This window comes from Pagrus pagrus (assembly GCF_965226575.1).
Source record: "Pagrus pagrus genome assembly, chromosome: 24".
NCBI lineage: Eukaryota > Metazoa > Chordata > Actinopteri > Spariformes > Sparidae > Pagrus > Pagrus pagrus.
Genome location: NC_140206.1, coordinates 123890 through 140000, shown reverse-complemented (window position 1 = coordinate 140000; position 16111 = coordinate 123890). Strand labels below are relative to the sequence as shown.

Sequence of the window (16111 nt, the reverse complement as noted above, 5' to 3'; positions counted from 1 at the left end):
AACTCACTTTCTGGTTTTACTGCAGTTCTCTACCCGGCTGTCCAAGATGGGAGACACTTGCACTTGGACAAGTCTGTGTTGTCCTGTTGGTCCGGTCATGATCACTGGGAGCTGCCAGTCCGTCCAGAGATGGTGGACCGCTAGCGTCATGGCGGAGATGACTACTGGCTACTGATGACAACTGACCTGTGACGAGTCCCACCCCAGCTGCCCTTCTAACAGGAAACACGTGACGATGAATGTTTCATGAGAACGTTAACAGTACTGCTGTGTGTATTAGTACTACAGTACCTTGTGTACAGCCATGATTTCTGGGAAACATCCCAGCAGGCCTTTGTACTCGTTGTTTGTCTCCAACAGGAAGTGAAGGTCCTTCTGAGGCTGAAGAAGGTCAAAGGTCACCAGAGGTCAGACAAACTTATGTTATCGTCACTGTTACACCACAAACACAACAAAACGATCGTAACATGTAACAAATAACCCTTTTCCAGGTGATCACAGGAACATCAGAGTACATCAGTACTAGAGTATCATAGTAATACAGCACAGTATCACAGTATTATTACTGTGTGTGTGTGTGTACCTGCTGTGCGACTATCTCTGCGATCTCCTCATAGGTCTGTCCAGCAGCGGTCAGAGCGTCCGTCAGCGTCTCCTCTCCTAAAACACAAACATCATCATCCAACACAAACTGCAGCGGAGCGTCAGGTGATTCATGTTCTGATGACGCACATCTGACTCCACTAAAGGTCAGCTGATGCCTTCAAGGACACTCTGAATTTTGAGAGTCTGATCTGATCAGAAACCTTGTTTAAACCTCACATTAAGCTTTATTTAAGTAACTCCTTGTCTCCTTGTCTCCTTGTCTCCTCGTCTCCTCACCTGGATATCTGCTGCTGATGAAAACAGTCGACAGGTTTCTGAAGGCTCGACCAATCCGCTCATACTCTTTAGGCAGCGCTGCTCACACACACAGTACACAAAATTACAGTATATATATGTATGTATGTATATTGTGTGTGTGTGTGTGTGTGTCTGTGTGTGTGTGTGTGTGTGTGTGTGTGTGTGTGTGTGTGTGTGTGTTTACTGACGTCCGGTGCAGCGTTTCCAGTGTGTATTTCCGACGTTCAGAAGCTCTCTGACTTCATCGTCCATCGACTTGGTGAAGCGACTGTAGTGTTCACACTTCTGTTCACTAACACATACACAGGAAACACACACACACACACACACACACACACAGTGAACACACACACACTGAGCAGCTGTGAGCACTGATTCAGACTACAGATGTGATATTTATGGTTTTGAGTAACTTTACAGACGATCAAGTTAAAGCGCCTGTCTGGTGCCTGACAGACAAACCCAGGGGTAAAAGTCACATCACTCTCTGCTGCTCGTTAACACGACTGGAGACGAACTATTTGACTGGATCAACATTTTTCTGGAGCCTGATCTGGATCCTGGCAGCAGAACAGTCAGAGGACGCTGGTCCAGAGACTTCTTAGTATTTCAGTAAGAGACATTAAGTAACGTACACCTCAGCAGCGTCCAGCTCTGCAGCTTCGGGTTCAAGCAGACTGAAGATCATCGGTCCCACCGTCTCGTCTTTCTCTGCCTTCCTCTTCCCCGCCTTCCAATCCTGAAATATCAAAACACTGCTTCAGCCAATCAGGACAAAGCTACCACACCTCCCCCACAGCTGATTGGCTGAAACATCTACAGGGGGCGGGGTTCAACCTGCCTTCTCGTCTCTGTAGGTGAGGAAGAGCTGAAAGACTTCGCTCTGAGAGACAACGGGGTGACGACACATCCGAGTCATCCAGGCCTGCAGCTGCTCCATCCTCATCCTGATGAAGTCCTCCTCAAACCGGCCTGAAAGCACAGGTAAACACTCAAACATACGGAGGTCAGAGGTCACAGAGCCCTGTTTTATCATTCAGTCATCATATTCATAAGTCATACAGGGTGTACAGGTGTCTCAGGGTGTGCAGCCGTTTCAGGGTGAGCAGGTGTTTCAGGGTGTACAGGTGTTTAAGGGTGTACAGGTGTTTTAGGGTGAGCAAGTGTTTAAGGGTGTACAGGTGTTTAAGGGTGTACAGGTGTTTTAGGGTGAGCAGGTGTTTAAGGGTGTACAGGTGTTTCAGGGTGAGCAGGTGTTTCAGGGTGAGTAGGTGTTTCAGGGTGTACAGGTGTTTAAGGGTGTACAGGTGTTTTAGGGTGAGCAGGTGTTTAAGGGTGTACAGGTGTTTCAGGGTGAGCAGGTGTTTCAGGGTGAGCAGGTGTTTCAGGGTGAGCAGGTGTTTCAGGGTGTACAGGTGTTTCAGGGTGTACAGGTGTTTTAGGGTGAGCAGGTGTTTCAGGGTGTACAGGTGTTTTAGGGTGAGCAGGTGTTTAAGGGTGTACAGGTGTTTCAGGGTGTACAGGTGTTTTAGTGTGAGCAGGTGTTTCAGGGTGAGCAGGTGTTTCAGGGTGAGCAGATGTTTCAGGGTGAGCAGGTGTTTCAGAGTGTACAGGTGTTTCAGGGTGTGCAGGTGTTTCAGGGTGTACAGGTGTTTAAGGGTGTACAGGTGTTTCAGGGTGAGCAGGTGTTTCAGGGTGAGCAGGTGTTTAAGGGTGTACAAGTGTTTTAGGGTGAGCAGGTGTTTCAGGGTGTACAGGTCTTTCAGGGTGAGCAGGTGTTTCAGGGTGTACAGGTGTTTCAGGGTGCACAGGTCTTTCAGGGTGCACAGGTGTGGTTGTCATGGCTCACCTGTCACCTGTTTGTCGGGCAGTGAGGGGATGGGCAGAGCTGAGCCGAACTTCTCCAGCAGACGCTCGTACAGCCAATCAAAGTGCTTGTAGCGATGATTGACAGGTCTGTTGGTCGTCTGGAGGAAGAAGGTCAAGGGTCAGAGAGCATGTACTGCTGTGTACTCCTGTGTACCCCTGTGTACTCCTGTGTACCCCTGTGTATTCTCTGTGTACCCTTGTGTATTCCCTGTGTACTCCTGTGTACTTCTGTGTACCCCTGTGTATTCTCTGTGTACTTCTGTGTACCCCTGTGTACTCCTGTGTACCCCTGTGTATTCTCTGTGTACTTCTGTGTACCCCTGTGTATTCCCTGTGTACTCCTGTGTACCCCTGTGTACTTCTGTGTACCCCTGTGTATTCTCTGTGTACTCCTGTGTACCCCTGTGTATTCCCTGTGTACTCCTGTGTACTCCTGTGTACCCCTGTGTATTCCCTGTGTACTCCTGTGTACCCCTGTGTATTCTCTGTGTACTCCTGTGTACTCCTGTGTACCCCTGAGTATATATTTGCAATGGCTCACGTTGGGGGTGATCTGGTACTCGATGAAGCTCTTCAGTCCATACAGTTTGGATTCCTTCTTTGGATCAGCGATCACACAGTCCAGAGGAGCCAATGGGTACAGCCAGACTGGACCCACCTCTCCCATCTGATTGGAAGATGAGCAGAAGCCAATCAGAGTGCAGTGATCTACACCACAGTTTAATTCAGTGATTAATAAAGTTGATGACTCACGTAAACAGGAAGTCTGTCTCTGCTGTTAGCGGGAGGTTTGGCGAGCAAGAAGACTTCAGGGCTCGGACCTTTGGAGAACGGAAACCTGAGAACAAACAAGCCCACTGTGATCTTCCTAGATCTATTGTGATCTACGGATATCTACAGCGATCTACTGATATCTACAGTGACAAATGTGATCCACTGTTATTTATAATGATCTACTGTGATCCACTGATATCTACATATATCTACAGCGATCTACTGATATCTACAGTGATCTACTGTGACAAATGGGATCCACTAATATCTACAGCGATCTACTGCGATGCTTTTGGTATTGGCAGTGATCTGCTGTGATCCACTTACATCTACAGTGATCTACTGTGATCCATCGTTATTTATAGCGATCTACAGCGATCTACTGATAGCTACAGCGATCTACTGTGATGCTTTGATATTGACAGTGATCCACTAAAATCTACAGTGATCTACTGTAATGCTTTGATATTGGAGGTGATCTACTGTGATCCACTGATATCTGCATATATCTACTGTGGCGCTTTCATACTGGCAGTGATATACTGTGACCCACTGTTATTTACAGTGATCTATTGTGATCCACTTGTTATTTTCAGTGATCTATTGTGATCCACCTTTATTTACAGCGCTATACTGTGATGCTTTGATATTGACAGTGATCTACTGTGATCCACTGATATCTACAGTGATATCTATGGGATCTAGCAGCATAGAACACTATTGGAATCTACTTGAGTCTGCTGGGGGATCTACTAATGTTTTACTTGTTAAGGGAGATTTTCACGGAGGGACCGTGGGTGCTCTGTCCTGAAGCTCCACCGTCCTCATCCACCTGATCATCACCACGGTAACCGCCCACTGATTGGTCGTCCCAGTCGTCGTCCCACTCACCGTCATCGTCCTCGACAGCTGCTGGAGACAGGAAACAGATCTCTGTCAGACATTTCATCTTTAATTAAAGCGTCTGACCACAACAACTGTCACAGAGGACGAAGCATCACATGTCTCAGCACAGTTTGTACCTTCTGTCCCATGTGGCACTGATGTACACACAAACACTACTGCAACTATCAGCAAAAAATACTTTAACTTAAAGTTGTAGAGTAAAATGTGTTACCTTGTGTGTGCGTATATCCCTGACTGTTCCATCCTTCTGTTGGGTCACTGACATGAACCCCACCCCCCGCCCAGGAGTCCCCACCTCCTCCACCTCTACCAACCTGAAACACGAATCATTACAAATACACATTTATTTGTAAAAACCAACACACAAGTTGCACATCCTAACTTTGTGTTTGTGGAAGGAATATTTACATGATAGAACAACACTGCCACCTAGTGGTGAGTCTCTGTGGTTGTTTTGAGTCTCTGTGGTTGTTTTGAGTCTCTGTGGTGGTTTTGAGTCTGTCTGTGGTTGTTTTGAGTCTCTGTGGTTGTTTTGAGTCTCTGTGGTGGTTTTGAGTCTGTCTGTGGTTGTTTTGAGTCTCTGTGGTGGTTTTGAGTCTCTGTGGTTGTTTTTGAGTCTCTGTGGTAGTTCTTTAGTCTCTGTGGTTGTTTTGAGTCTCTGTGGTTGTTTTTGAGTTTCTGTGGTGGTTTTGAGTCTCTGTGGTTGTTTTGAGTCTGTCTGTGGTGGTTTTGAGTCTCTGTGGTGGTTTTGAGTCTCTGTGGTTGTTTTGAGTCTCTGTGGTGGTTTTGAGTCTGTCTGTGGTTGTTTTGAGTCTCTGTGGTTGTTTTTGAGTCTCTGTGGTGGTTTTGAGTCTGTCTGTGGTTGTTTTGAGTCTCTGTGGTTGTTTTTGAGTCTCTGTGGTGGTTTTAAGTCTCTGTGGTGTTTTTGAGTCTCTGTGGTAGTTTTTTAGTCTCTGTGGTTGTTTTGAGTCTCTGTGGTTGTTTTTGAGTTTCTGTGGTGGTTTTGAGTCTCTGTGGTAGTTTTTTAGTCTCTGTGGTGGTTTTGAGTCTCTGTGGTAGTTTTTTAGTCTCTGTGGTTGTTTTGAGTCTCTGTGGTGGTTTTGAGTCTGTCTGTGGTGGTTTTGAGTCTCTGTGGTTGTTTTGAGTCTCTGTGGTAGTTTTTTAGTCTCTGTGGTTGTTTTGAGTCTCTATGGTGGTTTTGAGTCTCTGTGGTTGTTTTGAGTCTCTGTGGTAGTTTTTTAGTCTCTGTGGTTGTTTTGAGTCTCTGTGGTTGTTTTTGAGTTTCTGTGGTGGTTTTGAGTCTCTGTGGTGGTTTTGAGTCTGTCTGTGGTGGTTTTGAGTCTCTGTGGTTGTTTTGAGTCTCTGTGGTGGTTTTGAGTCTGTCTGTGGTTGTTTTGAGTCTCTGTGGTGGTTTTGAGTCTGTCTGTGGTTGTTTTGAGTCTCTGTGGTTGTTTTTGAGTCTCTGTGGTGGTTTTGAGTCTGTCTGTGGTGGTTTTGAGTCTCTGTGGTGTTTTTGAGTCTCTGTGGTAGTTTTTTAGTCTCTGTGGTTGTTTTGAGTCTCTGTGGTTGTTTTTGAGTTTCTGTGGTGGTTTTGAGTCTCTGTGGTAGTTTTTTAGTCTCTGTGGTTGTTTTGAGTCTCTGTGGTTGTTTTTGAGTCTCTGTGGTGGTTTTGAGTCTCTGTGGTGGTTTTGAGTCTCTGTGGTAGTTTTTTAGTCTCTGTGGTTGTTTTGAGTCTCTGTGGTGGTTTTGAGTCTGTCTGTGGTGGTTTTGAGTCTCTGTGGTAGTTTTTTAGTCTCTGTGGTTGTTTTGAGTCTCTATGGTGGTTTTGAGTCTCTGTGGTTGTTTTGAGTCTCTGTGGTTGTTTTTGAGTCTCTGTGGTGGTTTTGAGTCTCTGTGGTTGTTTTTTAGTCTCTGTGGTTGTTTTTGAGTCTCTATGGTGGTTTTGAGTCTCTGTGGTTGTTTTGAGTCTCTGTGGTTGTTTTTGAGTCTCTGTGGTAGTTTTTGAGTCTCTGTGGTGGTTTTGAGTCTCTGTGGTAGTTTTTTAGTCTCTGTGGTTGTTTTGAGTCTCTATGGTGGTTTTGAGTCTCTGTGGTTGTTTTGAGTCTCTGTGGTTGTTTTTGAGTCTCTGTGGTGGTTTTGAGTCTCTGTGGTGGTTTTGAGTCTCTGTGGTTGTTGAGAGTGAAACTTGCTGCCAACCTGTAAATATCCCTCAGGTACCAGTCCAGTTTGTCCGCTGGAGTTCTGGGCTTCGATCCAGCCTCCCCCAACAGTCTGCACAGACACACACACATCCTGAGTCAGTGTGTGTCATATGCACGTATATATGGTGTGTTTGTGTGTGAGTGTGTACCTGGTCGAGCACAGTGACCGTCTCCCCCCGTCTGACCGACAGCTCGTTGTTTCCTGGTTCAGCTGTGAAGTCGTACAGAACCTCAGCCTGGAGCACAACAAACAAACAAACAAACAAACAAACAAACAAACTCAAACATCAAAAGTTCGTCTTCAGAGGAGAGTGTGTGTGTGTGTGTGTGTGTGTGTGTGTGAGGAAAGGTCTGGTTATCAGTGAAGCTACATGAAGTCAGTGGACTTCCTGCCGGACCAGAACAGCTCCGTCAACAGCTTCAGGCTTTCTCCTGCAGCGTTCTGTGACTCTCTCTTCTCTGCGTACCAGAGTCCTGCAGATATCTGACGGTTTCTGGACGCCTGTTTCCTGTTTTCAGCAGAACACTAACATTTTTCTGTCACACGTTTCTTCTGTTCTCTTCAAAACTTTTTCAGCCTTGTGTTTAACAACAGCACTTCACTTGTGTTTCTGTTTCTCTTTGTATAATTTTATATTATAATGTATAATATAAAAGAGTTTTTATTAACCAGTTTTATGTTTTCCTTCAGTTGTCATCTTGTTGGTAATCCCACCAGACTTTTTTGGTATTTTGATGTTGTTTAAAAAATCTTTACAACACAAAGTTTTCTAATATCTCTGTTAAATGTAAAAAATATTTGTCTGTATTAAAAGTTCATAATGACAAATAATTAGTATTCATCATGTTTTCTGATCTTTGCTACGACAGATCTTTTTCAATATTCCCACCAGACTCTATAGAAGTTTTTCAGTATTTTGGCACATGTTTTTTAAATTTCTTTAGAAAATCCATAAAATAAAATAATAAAATCAACCATAAATAAAATCCATGACAGCCCAGGAGAAGGTCTTTAACATCTGTCTGATAGTTTAACAACAGTTCTGAACATCTGCATTAGAAAACTGAGTTAATATTAATATTTGACATCTACACACCAGACCCCCATAGACTTTCACATGTTTTTTGAACGTTTTTTTTTTTTTTAAAAACCTCCAGTTTTTCTGTGTTTTTATTTGGTTTGTCCTTCATGAGACTCGTGTTTAATCCTCCGGCACAGATGTTCAGTCACTCTGATGTTTCAGTCTCATTTCTTCACCTTCAAACTGAACCTTCACTGACTCTTTGAATTGACTCATTTCTCTATGGAGTTCCTGCAGGGACGGGCAGCGAGCTGTGGGGTCTGTCTTCAGTCTGATGTCGTAAAGCAGCAGCGGCGGCAGCAGGTGAGAGGTCAGAGGTCATCGTCAGTCACAGGTGAGCTGTCTTACCTTCAGAGCCATGATGACGTCAGCAGCAGCTTCTTCTTCATGTGTGTTTTTTGATCAAAGTTTCATGTTTTGTGTTAGCTTCTCAGCGATCGAGCTGCAACTTCTGCGTCAAGTTCCGACAACACACACACCACTTCCTGTGCAGAATTTCACAGTAAAAGCTCACCAGTAAGTTCTCGGCTGTTTTTAAACCGTTTGTTCCAAAACACATCAAACATTTTTAATCTTTGTCACAGTGTCAACCACAACAGAGTCTGTTTCACAGAGGACAACACAAGAATATCAATAAAAGACAATAATGTCGAGATAATATTCATAAAACGATAGTAAACCCCAGGTCACAGTTCAGGAAGTAAAAGTAATACAGTGGAGTTATTAATAGAGTAGTACTGACTGAGTACACTATGATAAATATGTGATCACGTAAAAAAGACAAAGACTGTAAGCATGACCATCAACGCTAGTCTGGGGCTCTTATTTTGGTAGTACACTGGTCAGTTTCCTCCATTTCAACGTTTTGAGTAGAAAACTTGACACCGAGTGACGTCAGACACCCGGAACAGCTGGGCAGTGTCTCCACACGGGCTGACGTCATTTCCTGAACACTCCAGTTATACACAATAAACTGTAAAAAAACCAAAAACATTTATGTATATTTATATGCACTTGTATGTTCTGACCCTCAGCACTGACATCACAGCACTTTTGTGTTTACGGTATCTTGATAAACATCAGCTACTTTGCTCAGACGAGGGCTTGAAAATTGTTTCTATCTTTCTTTTCTACTTTATGGACGGTGACATGTTGTGTTTCTTTCTTGTGACAAATGTTCCTATTGTAATTTGCTTTGGACAAAAGTGTCTGCTAAATGCCCTAAATGTAATGTAATGTAATCGTAAATGTAATTTAATGTAATGTAAATGTAGACTACGATTACACTGTAAAAATAAAACTACACTCTGTAATGTAGAACACATAAAATCCACCACACTGTAAAAAATAATACATTTCACCGTAAAAACATAACAATACATTGTAAAAAAAACTACGACTACACTGTTAAAAAATTATGTATAGTTAAAATATTAAACTGATGAACAATAAATTGTGAAAATTAACAGTACACTGCACTGTAAAAGATGACTAATCATCCCAAACTACACTGTAAAAAATACTTAATTTAAGTCAACATCATATTGTTGTATTTTGAAAAATATCTTCTGCATATTTATTATTTATTCTGTAATCATAACTTAAATATGTCATCAGATTGAAATTACTTATTTAAATATCGTTTAATGAGTCAAACTAAAAACACTTTCACTTACTGAAACACAAATTATTTAATTATTTACTTATTTTATTTTATAAAAACCTTTTAATGACTCATGGATTGTTTAATTTCTGTCACCTGCACACCATCCGTCCAACACGCCCACCTGCTGCTGCCTTCAGGTCCCATCAGGAAGAATCGGACAAATCTGTCTTCATGTTTTACTTCATTCAAGTGTTTTCACCTGTGTCACTGTGAGTGTGTCCACATTGTCTGATCGACAGCTGCATCCTCTCAGGTGTTTTGAAATCAATGAATACAGAATTAATCTGTTAAATGCATTCAACTAATAGTTAAAATAACAACTTTAACCGAACGTGTATCTGTTCGTTCATTAATAAATATGTTTTTATTTTTGATAAAATGATTTGTCTCATTTCCTCCGGCAGCAGAATAAAGAAACAAACAGTCCATGTCATATCAGAAAACTTTCAAAATCAATAATTGATAATTAGACCTGAGAGCAGAAATCTGACCTCAATCATCAATATCTAATCAATCAGTCAGAGACTCTGTATGTTTGTCACCATTTATTGATTTAATGTTCATGTACACTTATTGTTGTGAAGCTGTTTTCATTTCAAACAGAGTTAAAGAGCGAAGCAGCCTCACATCATTTTCAAAGTTTAACACTTTATTTTGACAGGTCTGGAGTTAAAGGTGCAGTTTCCTGTTTCTGTGTAGTTTAAATTGCTATTAAACATAACGTCTCTGTAAATGAATGGATATTTATGTGGGTTTAAAAGAATGAAATATTTGATTAAACAAGTTTGATTTTTAAGGAGATTTTTCTTTAAATCTTGGAACTCATTTCTGATGTCAGTCCACAATAAACGTCCATGAATCCACTCAGGAGAACACAGACTGTTCAGAACTGTTTGAAGGGTCAAGGTCTTCATGATCAAAGTAATCTGTTACATCCATGAGTACACTGCAGCACATGGTGAATGGAGAACATTTGTCTCAGTGTAAATATACACGTTATATATCTTATTATAAAATGGGGTTTTGATCAGTTTGACGCTGAAACTCATATTATGGAGTGATTATAAACTACATTAAAAACATTTTCCTCCTGTAACACGGTCACATGCAAACACTTCTGAAGAGATCAACTTACTGTGACAATAACAATGTGAGAATAAAGAGAATTCAGATTCATGTGTGTGAAGTCTTCATGATGAACTCACCTCGTTCTCTTAAGGAAACTTTATTAATTATTATTAATAATAAAGTAGCTGACCTGTAAAATAATGTGTTGCTAAGGTTTCATGTTGACTCACATCTTTTATTCCTAAATACAAACAGAGTGAGAAAGCTGTGAACTCCTAATGTGTAATCAATCAAACGCTTCAGATGTGATCAATATGAATATTGATAAAATGACTGAGCGAGAAAGCTTTAAACGTTTTCAGCTGCTGAAACTGTTTCTTCACATCATAGAAATAATTATAATGAATGAGTTAGAGAAGACACTGTGCGTCGACACTGTTCAGTGAATGCACCACCACATGACGGCCACCGAGGCCAACAGACCAATCACAGAGCTCACTGCAGAGGAGGGGGCGGAGTTACACAGGTCAGAGTTGCAGCACTTGAAGGTAAAGCTGGAAACCTGGGGATGATCAACAAAGTTATTGATGAGGTGGAAGAACAAGTCAGCAGCTTCAGGAAGGTCTGGTTTGAATTAACCATCAATTTTCACTGAAATACAGATCAGCATCATTAAAATGTTCACAAGTCATCATCTATATACATATACACACTTCCATATATTCACTGACTGTGTGGTGTCTATATGATTCACTGTGTGGTGTCTATATGATTCACTGTGTGTGGTGTCTATATGATTCACTGTGTGGTGTCTATATGATTCACTGTGTGTGGTGTCTATATGATTCACTGTGTGGTGTCTATATGATTCACTGTGTGTGGTGTCTATATAACCCACTGTGTGATGTCTATATAACTCACTGTGGTGTCTATATAACTCACTGTGTGGTGTCTATATGATTCACTGTGTGGTGTCTATATGATTCACTGTGTGTGGTGTCTATATGATTCACTGTGTGGTGTCTATATGATTCACTGTGTGGTGTCTATATGATTCACTGTGTGTGGTGTCTGTATGATTCACTGTGTGGTGTCTATATGATTCACTGTGTGGTGTCTATATGATTCACTGTGTGGTGTCTATATGACTTACTGTGTGTGGTGTCTATATGATTCACTGTGTGGTGTCTATATGACTCACTGTGTGGTGTCTATATGATTCACTGTGTGGTGTCTATATGATTCACTGTGTGTGGTGTCTATATGACTCACTGTGTGGTGTCTATATGACTCACTGTGTGTGGTGTCTATATGATTCACTGTGTGGTGTCTATATGATTCACTGTGTGTGGTGTCTATATGATTCACTGTGTGTGGTGTCTATATAACCCACTGTGTGATGTCTATATAACTCACTGTGGTGTCTATATAACTCACTGTGTGGTGTCTATATGATTCACTGTGTGGTGTCTATATGACTTACTGTGTGTGGTGTCTATATGATTCACTGTGTGGTGTCTATATGATTCACTGTGTGTGGTGTCTATATGACTTACTGTGTGTGGTGTCTGTATGATTCACTGTGTGGTGTCTATATGATTCACTGTGTGGTGTCTATATGATTCACTGTGTGTGGTGTCTATATGATTCACTGTGTGGTGTCTATATGATTCACTGTGTGGTGTCTATATGATTCACTGTGTGTGATGTCTATATGATTCACTGTGTGTGGTGTCTGTATGATTCACTGTGTGGTCTCTATATGACTTACTGTGTGTGGTGTCTATATGATTCACTGTGTGTGGTGTCTATGTGATTCACTGTGTGGTGTCTATATGATTCACTGTGTGGTGTCTATATGATTCACTGTGTGGTGTCTATATGATTCACTGTGTGTGGTGTCTATATGATTCACTGTGTGGTGTCTATATGACTCACTGTGTGTGGTGTCTATATGATTCACTGTGTGGTGTCTATATGATTCACTGTGTGGTGTCTATATGACTCACTATGTGTGGTGTCTATATGATTCACTGTGGTGTCTATATGATTCACTGTGTGGTGTCTATATGATTCACTGTGTGGTGTCTATATGATTCACTGTGTGTGGTGTCTATATGATTCACTGTGTGGTGTCTATATGACTTACTGTGTGGTGTCTATATGATTCACTGTGGTGTCTATATGATTCACTGTGTGGTGTCTGTATGATTCACTGCGTGTGGTGTCTATATGATTCACTGTGTGGTGTCTATATAACTCAATGTGTGTGGTGTCTATATGATTCACTGTGTGGTGTCTATATGACTTACTGTGTGTGGTGTCTATATGATTCACTGTGTGGTGTCTATATGATTCACTGTGTGGTGTCTATATGACTTACTGTGTGTGGTGTCTATATGATTCACTGTGTGGTGTCTATATGATTCACTGTGTGGTGTCTATATGACTCACTGTGTGTGGTGTCTATATGATTCACTGTGTGGTGTCTATATGATTCACTGTGTGGTGTCTATATAACTCACTGTGTGTGTCTATATGATTCACTGTGTGTGGTGTCTATATGATTCACTGTGTGGTGTCTATATAACTCACTGTGTGTGTCTATATGACTCACTGTGTGGTGTCTATATGATTCACTGTGTGGTGTCTATATGACTCACTGTGTGGTGTCTATATGATTCACTGTGTGGTGTCTATATGATTCACTGTGTGTGGTGTCTATATGATTCACTGTGTGTGGTGTCTATATGATTCACTGTGTGGTGTCTATATGATTCACTGTGTGTGGTGTCTATATGATTCACTGTGTGTGGTGTCTATATGACTTACTGTGTGTGGTGTCTATATGATTCACTGTGTGGTGTCTATATGATTCACTGTGTGGTGTCTATATGATTCTGTTGTTGTATGTCGTTGTATGTCGTTGTATGTCGCTGTATGTCGCTGTACGTTGCTGTATGTGATCTGTCAGTAACAGTTGAGCCCTGGGTCAGATGAGAAGGATGTCTCATGGCAGGTAGAGTCGTGGTTACCTGGGGGAACATCTGGGCCAGTCGGCTGTACTCACAGTCTGAATACTTCAGACACTGACGGTAAGTCATCCCACCTGCACGACAAACACAACACAAACAGTTGAACCACTGAAGCTCAGCCAACCAGAGTCCAGTATTGTCTGTGGTTATGGTACAGGTCAAGGTGTACAGTTACCTCTCTCGGTGAGTGTAAGACAGGCGTCATCGTAGCTACAGTCTCGTTGTTTGGAGCAGCTGGCGGTGTAGTCCTTACAGCTGTAACAGCGGATGGCTGATCCTGAAACAGAAAACGTTCCTCATATAAGCAGCACTGACACAGCTCCATCCTCTACAGTGTGTAACTGACCCTTCATCAAGGTGGAAATAAACACGTCTCATAAAGTGAAGGGGTTTTATTTCCAATGTGTTTGATGGTCGGTTGGTTGGTTGGTTGGTTGGAGTCTCAGCCCAGAATAGATCACTAACTGATAAAGAGACGGATCCAGGAATTGTTTCTTGCTTTCTTCAAAATTGTGAGATATGATTTTGGTTAATCTCTCAGGAAATAATGCCTGGATCTGGATGAAATAAATTGGGCGCATTTAGCCGGCCGGTATCCAGCGACTAAAATTATTAAGTTGATTTTGAATGTTTAAATTCTGTGAATCTCTGACCTAAGGGTCAAGAAGTTCAGAGTCCATCGTTAGTTCAGAGCAATTTAAAGCTTTCACACCAATAAACAACATCAAAACATCAAAACCATTTAAACATGCTGCAAAGTGTGTGTGTGTGTGTGTGTATGTGTGAAGGATTGGGTAGTAACAGGATTATGTAATTAGTTTACAAAATAATATGTAACTATAACCACATTTCTTCTAACCCTAACCCTAACAACCCAGTTGCCAGAATAAATATTGGAAAAGAAAACCTTTTTTTCATACTCAACACTTTGCTTATGTTCAAGTTAGGGTTAGGCACAAAAACCACTTGGTTGGTTCAGGAAAACATCATGTTTTGTCTGAAAATACCTGGTTCTGTCGCCACAAACACAGCTGGAAAACACCTCAATGTCCCGTTTTAAATATCCAGCGGTTTCACTCTTACAGATGTTTTAACCCCAGCTCCAACAGTGGTGTCTGGCTTTGCAGCCGTCTCACCTGTAACTCCACCATCATCGTCTTACATGGTGCATTAAGTACAACTGTCGGTATGGAAAGTTTCCTCTTACATGTTAAGATATTAACTTACTGGTGCTTTGCAGAAAAGTACACTGCCAACATTTTAAACTGGCAGTGACCAAAACTCTGTTCACATCTTAAACGTGATGTGAGATGATTGTACATCAAATGTGATGAAGCGGAATCAAACCTGAAATGAGGAAATCCATGATCAGATGGACCAAAGAAGATATCAAACGTACCAAGTCCGATCAGAGCGGAGCAGATCACCAGACAGATTCCCAGGGTGCGCTTCATTTTTATCCTCAGCACAGCTCACACACTCATCTGGAAGCAGAGCAGAATGTTCATTCATGTGGAGACAATAACACTGAACAAACGTTTGACTAACTAACACAGTGTGAACTCACCCAGCAGCAGCAGCAGTGATACTGCAGTTCAGCACTACTTCTGTTGTTGATTTGAGGACAGAAGAGACACAGTGGATACCCTGACTGACAGTGGAGAGGCCACGTCCACTGGGAGGAGACGGTTTCAGTCAATCACTTTCATTGTTTTCATTGTTTTTCATTAAAATGCCAGTTTGAATATTAGAGGATTGTAAACATGAGATCAGGCCTGTCAGATACATCGTCATTTCACAATAAAACCATCTTTTTAACAGTCAATAACACGATAGTCAATCATGTAACAATAGTCGATAACATAATATTTGTAAATTACATGACATCAGTTAACAACATAACATTAAAAAATAAATTAACATTAGTCAATATCATAACATGTGTCCATAACATTATTAGTTAATAAAATGAGTTAACAACATTACATTAGTCAATTACATAATATTAATTAATAATGCAACATTAGTCTGTAACTCGACATTACTTCATAACATAACCTTTGTTAAGTTATGTTACGTTATTGACTGATGTTATGTCCTCTGAACTCGCGCCATCGTCAGCTCAACATGTTAAATGTCCGATATGTTGGATGATGACCAAATACCTGCAAAATTGATGACTTCACATCAGCCTCAGGTGGGCTGAGTTTAGCATGCTAACACGCTAAACTAAGACTGCGAACATGGTAAACACTAAACCTCCACATTGGCCAGCTGATGTTAGCATTTATCTCAGAATCCAGCTTCACAGATTTGCTAGCATGGCTGCAGACTGTCAGCATGGTTCCAGCTCTGGCCAATGATGTGATGATGTGATGATGTGATGGTGGTGGTGGATGAGAGGCTCTGTGTTTCAGCGTTTATCTCAGTGCAGAAGAAAAGACGCAGTGTTTTGTCCTCGAACGACCCAGAAACAAAGAGAGCTCAGAGACGGAGACAATCAGCTTCAGTGGCAACAGAGACAAAGAGCAGAGGAGGTACCGAGTGTGTTTTCAGCATCAGGCCACTCTTGTTACTAATTCAGCCTCTCAGTCGGCTTCCTCTGAA

General features: G+C 41.6%; 2 protein-coding genes across 3 annotated transcripts in view; both read right to left on the bottom strand.

The window, feature by feature from the left end:
- LOC311253041 (sorting nexin-9-like) overlaps nucleotides 1-8202 on the bottom strand; it is a 9731-nt gene extending 1529 nt beyond the window's left edge. The window contains exons 1-14 of one of the 2 annotated variants that reach the window (XM_084346759.1): nucleotides 8084-8202; nucleotides 6803-6889; nucleotides 6649-6723; nucleotides 4664-4766; nucleotides 4311-4458; nucleotides 3526-3610; nucleotides 3314-3439; nucleotides 2753-2870; nucleotides 1745-1875; nucleotides 1539-1642; nucleotides 1092-1195; nucleotides 883-960; nucleotides 584-660; nucleotides 292-381 (exon numbers count right to left, since the gene is read on the bottom strand). In XM_084346759.1, the coding sequence (XP_084202885.1) occupies nucleotides 292-381; nucleotides 584-660; nucleotides 883-960; nucleotides 1092-1195; nucleotides 1539-1642; nucleotides 1745-1875; nucleotides 2753-2870; nucleotides 3314-3439; nucleotides 3526-3610; nucleotides 4311-4458; nucleotides 4664-4766; nucleotides 6649-6723; nucleotides 6803-6889; nucleotides 8084-8095 (1338 nt within the window). In that variant the 5' untranslated portion in view covers nucleotides 8096-8202. The remainder of the gene's footprint in view (nucleotides 1-291; nucleotides 382-583; nucleotides 661-882; nucleotides 961-1091; nucleotides 1196-1538; nucleotides 1643-1744; nucleotides 1876-2752; nucleotides 2871-3313; nucleotides 3440-3525; nucleotides 3611-4310; nucleotides 4459-4663; nucleotides 4767-6648; nucleotides 6724-6802; nucleotides 6890-8083) is intronic. The other variant, XM_084346760.1, reaches the window with a different exon arrangement.
- A 1729-nt stretch (nucleotides 8203-9931) lies between these two features.
- cd59a (CD59 molecule (CD59 blood group) a) lies at nucleotides 9932-15179 on the bottom strand. Its single transcript, XM_084347702.1, has 5 exons — nucleotides 15072-15179; nucleotides 14904-14988; nucleotides 13680-13781; nucleotides 13505-13578; nucleotides 9932-11031 (listed from the first exon to the last, which is right to left on the bottom strand). The coding sequence occupies exons 2-5, from the start codon at nucleotides 14956-14958 to the stop codon at nucleotides 10909-10911; spliced, it is 354 nt and encodes a 117-aa protein (XP_084203828.1). The 5' UTR covers nucleotides 14959-14988; nucleotides 15072-15179; the 3' UTR covers nucleotides 9932-10908.
- Between the last annotated feature and the right edge of the window lie 932 nt (nucleotides 15180-16111).